The following is an 11,077-nucleotide window of genomic DNA, read 5'->3' as shown; positions in this document are numbered from 1 at the left end:
TCAGAGAAATGACAAATGACCACACACCCAGGTCGCAGGTCAAAGGTCATTTCAAGTGCTTCTGTGTGTGTCCGCGCGCGCACGCACGCACATACGTGTGCGTGTGTGTGTGTGTGGACTAGCCTGATTTTTTTTTTCACTGTTGTAGGACCACTAGAAAGTGTGGACCCCACAAAACAGTAAGCTACTTTCAGGCCTCTGGTGGGATGTTAACAAGGATGTGTGTGAATGATCATTAGCCCTATGGCATAACTTTTGGGGGGGGGGGATATTTTCCTGCATTCTTTGGGAGCTTGGTGGTCCTTAATTACATATCAATCATAAAATCGGACCCTGACACCTCCCAGAACCAGATTTGAGTTTGTTTCCTCAGGGCAACATTGCCCTACAAGGGGTCTAAAACACTAAGTTTTTTTACAGTGATTATGAGAAGTGAAATCCAAATCAAACAAAAACTATATTTATAAAAAAAACTTTTTTTGCAAAAATAAATCAGGCATGGTTCCAACTCACCAAATATAAAATAAACAACTAACATTCATTAATGACTGGTACATTTAAGCAAATTACTAAAACTAGCATTTTTGTGTTTGTACATTATTAAGAGAGGAAAAATTCTTAAACTTTAAAAACCCTTTGACTCGTTATATCCTCTCTTATGCCCGGATTCAGAAAAATGCTGTGCGCAAAGACTGAGATAACGGCGTCACAATAATCAGCATTTATTCAAGACAGATGCATACTATCACCAGAAAAGCACAAACATCAGAAACCTCAGAGCACAAACAACACATGGATTTACCTAAGAGAGAAAAAGACAAAAGATGGAAACGACAAACAAAAAGCAAAGACGTCTTTGGAGAAGTTGCAAGAGCAAAATCTGATTTGTTACTCTTTGTGGAAAGTTTTATCTTCTTTTTTTTAATTTATTCAAATAAGGCGTATCTTTGCTCATCCAACCAGGACCTGTCTCTGACCCTCTATCTGAAGCCAGGAACTCCTGCTGTGTTTACGACTCTCCACAGATGGGTGTGAAAGTTGGAACTTCTACTTATTGATTGTTTTCCCAAAGACAAAAGGCAGTTCAAACGATCCTAACAAACCATCTGCTTTAACTACAGGTAAAATAAAGGTCAATAGGCCAGAATACGTTACTGATTTTAAAACTATAATTAGGCGATTTCAATCAAGACATGTTAAGTTTTAAAACTAGCTTATTTTAAATGTATTTTCTTAACATGTGTATGTTTGGCGGAGTTAAAATCACTAAGAATGTTGCCATCAGTCTTTTCCCCTATTATGTGTAAAACATCAAGAAGGGATTGCTTGTTGATGTGAAAAAGAGTGTATATCACATTTTTGGCACTTGATTATTGGCGTACCTGGGACCCACCATCTGTTTATCTGATTATCTATGGGTTGTAGCGACCAGATTTACATCAGTCACTATAGTTAGGGCTGCAGGTTCTTTTTTTAAGAGTTTGTAATTCTGATTTTAGCTGGTGGAAATTACAAAATTTCCACCAGCTACCATATATGGTAGATCTGGTGGTTGCATGACTCACCCTGTACAGATTTTCACTTCACATATGAAGTACCCTGCAGACCCGTATATTTGGGTTTAGCAGGTATTGCTTCAGTCTTTGCCTGCCTTGGAATGGGGCCATTTGTTCATTGATGACCAGCTCTTCACCCTTTGGGACTGAAGTTAGTTTTGAGGATAAACAAACAATGAAATAATGGTTGTACAGTGGATCCTCATGTTTTCATTGGGAATGACCCCAGCTTATGAACCAAGCACATTTTGTCCATGAAATGATCTTGCATCCATCTCCTATTGCTGTTAGTCAATAATAAAGTAAAAAAAAAATAGGCTGTGATAATTATTTTGTAATAAACTGCATTTCAACGCACTAGAATAATAATGTCTGAGCAAAAGGGCCCTAACTGCGCAATGTTACCCTGAGGCAACAAACAGAAAAAACACAGTTTTAGCAAATAAATTATTTTAAAAAATTGTCTTGAAATTATCTACAATGCTTCTTTACATACTCACAGACATGAAAAATATTTTTAGTTACCCAAAATTTAAACATGAAGAAAAGTGATGTATAACTTACAAGTAGTAGGCAAGGTGTAGCATGCACCTCTGCTTCATAAAAAGGACTGCTCCTCTTCTAAGTAAAGGTCACATGAACCTCAATACCTCTTTTGTGTGGACAAAAATATGTCTGGAGGTATTTTAAATCATCCCCCGCCCCCCAAAAAAATAAAATAAAGGAGCAACATGAGGTACAGATATGTGGTTGGTTGCCTGAGGGCAACGCCATGCCATAGAGGGTGAAATATAAACAGAATACACTTTGGTAACTTTTTATTGTCCTTTAGAAATGAGAAAATCATATTGCCTTCTCCATAAATTACTTAATGTCCTTCAACTCATCAGATTTATTTTTAGCTACACAAATTTTTATCATCACTTGTATTTAGATTTTTTCCTACATCGGGCCTACAGCGACTTGCCTCTCCAAAGCATTTCATGTATGGTAAGATGCAGTGATTTGTGGCCCAATCGACATGCCGTACCCTGCGGTTTGTATCAGGAAAGAGCATCTTGGTGATTTTTGTGATTGCATCTATAACTTCTGTCATAACTTTCAGGAATGAGCTGTGAAAGGACTTCCTGAATCTGTCAGCTGGTGCTTCCTGTTGCCTGCAGCTTATTCCTGTTCTAACTTCTCTAATCCATCCCTGGTTCCTCTATTGGCCTCTTTGTGTCTGAATGAACTGAACAAAACCAACTAACTCATCGTGTCTACAAATAAAGAAACAAACAGATTAATAAACTCAGATTGTACCTTTTAAAGGTTCCCAAACAGTAAATGTGAATCTTTTAAAGGACTCAAATTATGAGCAGTGACTCTGCAGAGTCTCTACAGCTTCAGGCTTCTCTGTGATCTGATTGGAGGAGCTTGAACCAATCACATCGCTCTCAGTCAGAAAGGGGCGGAGCCTTTCAAAGAAAAGAAGTTCCACCAACATCTTTCCAGAAGCCCAGAGCATCACAGAGACGGAGCAGCGCTGGAGCTCAGCAGGTAACCAACCGGTGGCCTTCCTCCTCCTCCTCCTCCTCCTCCTCCTCCTTCTCGCTCTGTACTCTGATCGTGATACTTTGACTAGGACAGCAGGATGGAGGGAGTGAGTGAGGATGATCTCTGCTGGCTGCAGCTGGATGACTTCAGGATGCTGCTGATTAAAACCATCGACCCATCCAGAATCACTCCGTACCTCCGCCAGTGCCAGGTACTCTTCCTCCTCCTCCTCTTCCTCCTGACCCGCTCTGGGCTCCTCCTGGTCCTGATTGGATGTTGTTCTGGTTGCTGGCAGGTGATCAGCGCTGAGGATGAGGAGCAGCTCTTCAACGACCCCACCCTGGTCATCCGCCGGAGGAAAGTCGGTACGTTCTCACAGTTCAGGTCCAGTAAGACCAGAACCAGAACCTGAGTCAGAACCTTTCAAACACGGCTGCAGCTACAGTTATCATAGCGATTAATTAATCTATTGATTAATCTGATGATTAATCAATAACATTAGAATCTTGGTGGGTTCAGCAGAATCTTTTGTTTTATTTAACAGAAACACATGGAGGAGTTTTGAACATGTTTCCAGAAAAGGTTTCGTTTGTCTTAAATGCAAATGTTTTGTTCAGGTTTGGTTTAATTCCTGCTCTGTTCTGTATAACTAATAATCGATTACTAAATTAGTTGACTATTTTTCAATAACCGGTTATTCATGATTCATCGTTTGGACTTTTAAAGATTTAGTTCAGATGTTAACTGGGTGAAAAGATGTTCCACCTTATTGATCAGTGATCATACGTTTTATCATAAAATCTAATCTGCTTTTCAATCATTAAGTTAAAATCTGTTAAATTTATTGAAATTATATTTGTTATGCTCATATTTCTGATTGGCTGCCAGTTAAATTTATAGTGTATCCAACATGAAGTGAAACGTTTCTGTCGAGGAAAAGACAGAACCGGAGAACGCTGCAGCCAAACCCCTGGAACCAGACAGTCTGAGGCCCTTTATGCTGAGCAGCATGAATAATCTGTGGGATTATTGATGGAGGGGAACAGTTTGGGTTTTACAGTGAGTCCGGTCTTATTGAAGCATCGCATCAGGTGATCATGAATGTGGAAGTTGTTGGAATATAATTTACCGATGTGATGTAACGCTGCAGAAGCTGCTTCCTGCTTCACTTTCACTTCTCCTTCTCCTCCATCACTGGGACCTGGCTCACCAGCTGGGCCTGCGGCTCCTGCAGCTTTCACCTGATCATAACGTTCCTTTGCTTCAAACAGAAACTGATCCAGAGTTCCAGGATCTGGTTTGTTTCTTCTTCTTGAGCGTCACAGCTCAGTCAGAGTCGGACTGGCTGCCGTCCAGCCTGAAGAAACGAGACTTTTCTCATTCAGTCAATATACCAGCCTCTGGTTCAACGACTGCAGTTACCTGACGCATGTTCTTAGAATCATTTATTCATATTAAATTGTATTCTGGGACTTAGACTTATAAATGTTGCGGTGTCCATTTGCGGCCCTGGAAATAATCTTTGTGGCTCCTGGATGCAGAACAAATTAGAGATGCACCAATATGGAAATTTGGGCCGATATCGAACCGATATTTACCGATATTATGCTTATTGTCCATATTTTGCTAAACTTTTGCCACAATATAAAAGCAGCCACACCTACAGTTAAGCATCCCATAATCCTTTGCTGCTTCACTTTACCTGTCATATGACCAAACTAAAGCTACAGGAACAACCTTCTCCACTCTAGAAGCACAAAAATATAGAAATAAACCTGAGTTTTTAATACCAGCCCAGCTTTACGTATCGGGCCGATACCGATACTGACGATACCGATGTTGATGCTGATTTATTGAGGTGATTCAGAAACTTTTTGTATTTTTTTCTTCTTATATATTTTCTCCCTTATCAGCTGTGGTGGAAAAATAAGTATTTAACTCCCTGCCTGCAGTTCCTCTGTGCTGACAAAGCTCCAGTCAGCAGCTGACCTTTGACCTTTTAGATACCTGAAGAATGAATTCAGGAGGAAGTTGGTGAAGTTTAAACTGCTGTGATCAGATGAAAATCATTGAAAGATGAATTCATAGAAAACATTCGACTGTAAACATCCATAAACTCTGGATCTGTGATTCAGGCAGAAATTTATACTTTATACTTTGTTTCATCAAAATATGTTTTAATTTGTACATTTGGCTCTGACTGGTGTGTTTCCAGTAACCTGACTGGTCTGACTGGTGTGTTTCCAGTAACCTGACTGGTCTGACTGGTGTGTTTCCAGTAACCTGACTGGTCTGACTGGTGTGTTCCCAGTAACCTGACTGGTCTGACTGGTGTGTTCCCAGTAACCTGACTGGTCTGACTGGTGTGTTCCCAGTAACCTGACTGGTCTGACTGGTGTGTGCAGGAGCCCTGCTGGACATGCTGCAGCGGACCGGGATGAAGGGCTACACGGCGTTCCTGGAGAGCCTGGAGCTGGACTACCCCCAGCTGTACAGCCGCATCACGGGGAAGGAGCCCAACAAGACCTTCAGCATCCTGATCGGTGGGTCCGGTTCCTGAGCCGGCCCGTTTGGACCCGCCCTCTCTGACGCCTTCTGTTCTGTTGGTCCAGACACGGCGGGAGAATCGGGCCTGACCCAGTTCCTGATGTCGGAGCTGAGCCGCCTGCAGAGGGTGCTGCAGGACGAGCGGAGGCGGCGCCAGCAGGCCTGCTCCGTGGCGCAGGAACAGGTTGGCATGGCGACCCGCGGCCAGGTGTGTGTGTGTGTGGCTGAACCAGGTGTGTGTGGTGCAGGAGGCGTGGTCCCGGCAGCAGAAGCTGAAGGAGCGCGAGCTGAAGAAGCTGACTGAGCGCGTGCAGAAGCTGCGTGAGGAGCGCGAGCAGCTGACCGAGGAGCTGAAGAAGCTCCGCCTCCACAACTACAACCTGATGGCCGACGTCACCAACCTGACGCAGGACAAGAGCAACGCCCTGCTGGCCAACAGGGACCTGCAGATAGAGGTCAGCTGACCTCTGACCCCGGCCCACCCGCGCCCCGGCCCCAGCTGACCTCTGACCTCTGTGTGCAGGTGGAGCGTCTGAAGCACACGGTGCTGCGGGCGGAGAGCGAGACGCGGCTGCTGAAACGGAGGACCATGAGGCCGCTGCAGCAGGTACCGACCCGCTGCTGCAGTACGGGAAGCCAGGAGGGCCAAAACTCACAGGCTCATCAGCCGGACCGGTTCGGTTCTGGGTCAGAACTGGTTCTGGGTCAGAACTGGTTTTGGGTCAGAACTGGTTCTGGGTCAGAACCGGTTCTAATGAAAGGAAACTTTCATTTTTCATACCAGCCGTCGGAAAAACTCTGGATGCCTGAAAGTTTTCTGAGTAGAAGGAAGAGTCAGAAAATCTGCTCCTCCATTTTGATCTAGTTTCATATTTCTATCTGTCACTCCCTGACCTCTGACCTCTGAGTCTCCACACGAGTTCTGCCGTTTTCCTCCTGATGTGTTTCTGCTTCCACATCAAACAGGAAGTTTGGTCAGGTCACTTCCTGTTTGTGCTGAAATTACTTTAGAATTTTCCACCTAATGGTCTCAGGTACGCTAACCGTACGCTAATCATACGCTAACCGTACGCTAGCCATATGCTAACCGTACGCTACCATATGCTAACCTTATGCTAACTGTATGCTAAACGTACAATCCAGCTCTGAACCTGTTACTTTGACTGGACCGGACGTAGCTGGAGTCTGTCCTCCACCGTGAAAACGAGGAACCGACCAGAGGACAGGGGTCACGGGGTCACAGGTCAGAGTGAGGCAGTTACAGAAATATTTATAAAACATAATTATTGAAGTATTTCAGTCATAAATATGAAATATTTCAGTCATAATTCCCCGTCGGGTCGTGAACTCCTCCAGTTTCTGCCCTTCTGCCTCCATCCAGCGTCCCATGATGCTGCCACCACCATGCTGGGCTGTAGTGTGATGCGTTCAGGGTCAGAGTTCACCGATAGCAGAAATCATGTGATCATCCATGATGGTTTCATGACATCACTGTGTTTCTGTGATTTTCCCCTGAAGCTGCAGCTCAGACTAACATGTGAGCCGATCTTCCAGAGCAGAATCCTGACTCCGCCCTCTGACGCCTTTCTTCAACTCAACGACCAGGAGGAGCAGCAGGAGGCGCCGCCTCAGGGGAAGCAGCAGGAGGAGGAGGCGCAGGAGGAGAAGAAGCTGGACAGGAGGGAGGAGGTGCTGAAGGAGGGCCAGCGGCACGGCCGCGCGTCTCCACAGATGAACCTCCTCACCACCGTGTTCAGACTGAGGAGGGAGCTGCACAAGGCCGAGGAGCAGAGGGCAAAGGTGAGGGGCAGGAGGAGGACCAGACCGGACTGGACCGGACTGGACTGGAGCGGACTGGACCGGACCGGACTGGACCGGACTGAACTGGAGCGGACTGGACCGGACCGGACTGGACCGGACTGAACTGGAGCGGGCTGGACCGGACTGGACTGGACCGGACTGGACTGGACCGGACTGGACTGGAGCGGACCAGACTGGACTGGACTGGAGCGGGCCAGACCGGACTGGACCGGACTGGAGCGGGCCAGAATGGACTGGACCGGACCGGACTGGACTGGACTGGACTGGACCGGACTGGAGCGGGCCAGAACGGACTGGACTGGACTGGACCGGACCGGACTGGACTGGACCGGACTGGAGCGGGCTGGACCGGACTGGACTGGACTGGAGTGGACTGGAGCGGGCCAGAACGGACTGGACCGGACCAGACTGGACTGGACTGGACCAGACTGGAGCGGGCCAGAACGGACTGGACCGGACCGGACTGGACTGGACCGGACTGGAGCGGGCCAGAACGGACTGGACCGGACCGGACTGGACTGGACTGGACTGGACTGGACTGGAGCGGACCGGACCAGTCTGGACTGGACCGGACCAGACCGGACCGGTCTGGAGTGGAGCGGGCCAGAACGGACTGGACCGGACCGGATTGGACTGGACTGGAGCGGGCCAGAACGGACTGGACCGGACCGGACTGGACTGGACTGGACTGGAGCGGGCCAGAACGGACTGGACCGGACCGGACTGGACTGGACTGGAGCGGGCCAGAACGGACTGGACCGGACCGGTCTGGACTGGACCGGACCAGACCGGACCGGTCTGGACTGGAGTGGGCTAGAATGGATCGCACCAGTAATTGCTTCAATTGCCGATTTGAAGCGATTATTGAAATCATTATTGACTAATTATAAATTGATTAACTGGTCGATTAACCGCTAACTGATACAGACTCTGTTTTCATATTACATTTTGCATTCAGATGAAAATCTTCGGTCTGTAAATCTTTTACTCTTTAGCTTCACCTTCTGTGAAGATGGAGAAACTTTGTCCTGATGAGTTAATCAGATCAGATCTGGATGTTTATTTGTTCATAAACCAACATTATTCACTCAAAGGAAATGAAATCTTTTTATTTAGAAAAGTAATAGTTGCATTTTAATGTATTTGTAATATGGTATAAAAAGGTTTAAATGCAGGATGTGATCATTTTCTTATCAGATTAATCGATTAGTGAAGTAAAAACTTATTGTGGATCAGAAGCACCTGATGCATTCAGGGAAGCTTTGGTGATGCGTTCAGGTGCGTTTCTCTCCAGGAGTAAAGTGTTTCATGTTGAACTCTGAGGCGTTTGTGCATGGCGCATTCATGGACACATGCAAGTTCAGTTTTTTCCAGCTGTGATGCGTTCAGGGCCCAGACAGAAGCGTGTGTTTGTTTCAGAGCGTGGAGGAGAAGGAGGAGCTGAGCCTCCGCTGCGCTCAGCTGAAAGGAGACGCCAAGATGTACCGGCAGCAGAGCAAGCAGACGGTCCGGCAGCTGGAGGAGGTGATCCGAGAGAGGGACAAGGTGAGGAGGAGGAGGGGGGGGGATGAAGAGCAGGGTGGTGATGTCACTGACTGTGGGTGGTGTCCAGGCTCTGGTGGCGCAGGCGCAGCAGCAGGAGGAGGCGCGGCTCCACCTGCAGGAGAAGGACCGCTACAGGGAGCGCGTCCGGCAGCTGGCCGAGAAAACAGACAAGCTGGAGCTGCTGCTGCTGAGGTCACAGGGGGAGGAGCTCCAGCTGAGGACACGCCTCCGCAAGATGACCTTCAACTCCCAGCAGGTGGGGGAGGATGATGACGTAATGATGATGCAATGATGATGTAATGATGATGTAATGATGACACAATGATGATGTAATGATGATGTAACGATGATGTAACGATGATGTAACGATGATGTAACGATGACACAATGATGATGTAATGTCCTTGTCAAAGGCCGTTTTTGGCTAAAGGCCCAGAGGGTTAGAGTTAACCGACATTTAACTCCTAAAAGGGATTTTAATGTTATTATCTTTTTTAAAAAATCTTTCTCTTTCTCACATCCTATTTTTATTTTAATTATGTGAAGCACTTTGAGATGGCTTGCTGCTGAAATGGGCTATACAAATAAAATTTGATTGAATGATGATGTAATGATGATGTAATGACGCCGCTTTCCTCAACAGTTTGAGAGGAACTTGAGCAGCGAGGAAGACGAGGCGAACGAGAGCGCCGCTAAAGGTCAGAAACTTTGACCCGTGCAGAATTACAAACACTTTTATGATTTTCCACAAAATACCAACAATGTCGGTGAAAACCTGAAGAGTTGTTGACAGCGTGTGCAGATAGGGGGCGCTCTCCCTTTACGGCTTACCTTCATGCTAGAGGGGCGTTGCGAGGTGTGACAGGAGGATGATGTGAAAGGCGGCCCGGTCCATTCCGGTGTTCTGACTGTCCGGTTCTGGTTCTGGTGGTCCAGGCAGCAGCGAGGAGGTTCCCAGCGGGACGTCGGGGGAGAACGAGGAGCCGGCCGCTCCGCCGCAGGAACAGGGCTCTCCAGCAGGGGGCCCCAGAGAGTCGGAGCACAGGCCCAACAACGCTGCATCATGGGTAATGTTGCTGTAACACCGGAACCGGAGCGCGGTGGAAACGGACCGGGTCTCAGCCGAACTCTTGCCTCCTCTGTGCAGGACGAGCAGCCGGACGGCGGATTCTTCACGTTGAGCCGACCCAACTTCAGGTGAGCGCCGCCTTGTTCTCCACGCTCACCTGACCGCAGCGCCTCTGACTCCTGTCTGGTTTCCATGACAACAGGAAGCGAGCCCTGAGGTCAAAGTTCCCCAGCAGAGAGTCGGTGGCCTGTAACGTGGGGGACAGCACCGGCAGCGAGTCGGACTGAGGTCGGTCTGTTCTGGTCCAGCAGCAGACCAGGTTCTGACGAGGGTCCGGTTCGGTTCTGAAGACGATTCACCACAACAAACTTCTGTTTCCTGATCTACAGCGTCGCTTCTTTTACAACTTCTGAAGCATTTTCTGTTTCTCTTCAGTTAAATAAATGTTTTATTTCTGAAACTGAACCTGTTCGGTTAAATATTGGACCCGACCTCCAGACCAGAACCTTCAGGTTCTCACCTGGTTGCAGTTCATGAACCTCCTGTGTTAATAAAACTAAATCAGTTATGAAAACAAGCAGATGTTTAACAATTGTTTCACAGGTAAATTTAAATTGATCCTTCAGGGAGCCATCTTTGTTTTTTGTGACACTTTGTTTAAATTTGGCTGGACTGTCTCAATGCTGCCCTCCTTGGGCTGAATGGTGGTACTGCAGGTGGATTTTTCTGTTGGTTCCAGCTTGGTTTATGTCTTCACCACTCAGTTCAGGTACAAAACCATCTCACTCAAACGCGCCCCCTGGTGGCGAGTCAGGAGGTAGAGAATAACAATAAACTTTATTTAAAAGAAGACAATGTGAAGCTCAAACATAAATGTATCAGATTAAAGCAGCTAATTCACACCTGCAGTCTGGCAGTTTGTCAGCGTCAGCAATGTGAACGTGGAGTGGAGCCGGTTTCCTCAGAAACGTCTCCAATAATGCAGAAAAAGTTTCTAAGTTCA

At 46.9% G+C, this 11,077-nt stretch overlaps 1 protein-coding gene across 3 annotated transcripts; it reads left to right on the top strand.

Annotated features, from left to right (window-relative positions):
• The first annotated feature begins 2,994 nt into the window (after window positions 1–2,994).
• Window positions 2,995–10,651, top strand: card9 (caspase recruitment domain family, member 9). 3 transcript variants are annotated; one of them, XM_014968905.2, is made up of 14 exons: window positions 2,995–3,095; window positions 3,181–3,303; window positions 3,388–3,457; window positions 5,498–5,635; window positions 5,705–5,823; window positions 5,888–6,094; window positions 6,163–6,246; window positions 7,245–7,439; window positions 8,880–9,005; window positions 9,073–9,261; window positions 9,649–9,703; window positions 9,942–10,072; window positions 10,153–10,202; window positions 10,277–10,651. In XM_014968905.2, exons 2-14 carry the CDS (start codon window positions 3,190–3,192, stop codon window positions 10,359–10,361), a joined length of 1,563 nt encoding a protein of 520 aa, XP_014824391.2. In that variant the 5' UTR covers window positions 2,995–3,095; window positions 3,181–3,189; the 3' UTR covers window positions 10,362–10,651. The 3 variants fall into 3 exon arrangements, with proteins under 3 accessions (XP_014824391.2, XP_014824388.2, XP_014824390.2); XM_014968902.2 differs by having other exon boundaries at window positions 7,194–7,439; XM_014968904.2 differs by having other exon boundaries at window positions 3,013–3,095; window positions 3,186–3,303; window positions 7,194–7,439.
• Window positions 10,652–11,077: the final 426 nt, after the last annotated feature.

This window comes from Poecilia mexicana, unplaced genomic scaffold (assembly GCF_051168715.1).
Source record: "Poecilia mexicana isolate PSO_F unplaced genomic scaffold, ASM5116871v1 scaffold_9, whole genome shotgun sequence".
Classification (NCBI taxonomy): domain Eukaryota; kingdom Metazoa; phylum Chordata; class Actinopteri; order Cyprinodontiformes; family Poeciliidae; genus Poecilia; species Poecilia mexicana.
This window is presented reverse-complemented; position numbering and strand designations above follow the sequence as displayed.

Bases quoted from the DNA above. Each gene is read 5' to 3' on its own strand.
- card9 (XM_014968902.2), top strand. From the start codon at position 3,190: ATGGAGGGAGTGAGTGAGGATGATCTCTGCTGGCTGCAGCTGGATGAC. The intron at 5,636-5,704 runs GTGGGTCCGGTT...CTGTTGGTCCAG, and splicing joins GACCTTCAGCATCCTGATCG to ACACGGCGGGAGAATCGGGC. The intron at 9,262-9,648 runs GTGGGGGAGGAT...TTTCCTCAACAG, and splicing joins TGACCTTCAACTCCCAGCAG to TTTGAGAGGAACTTGAGCAG.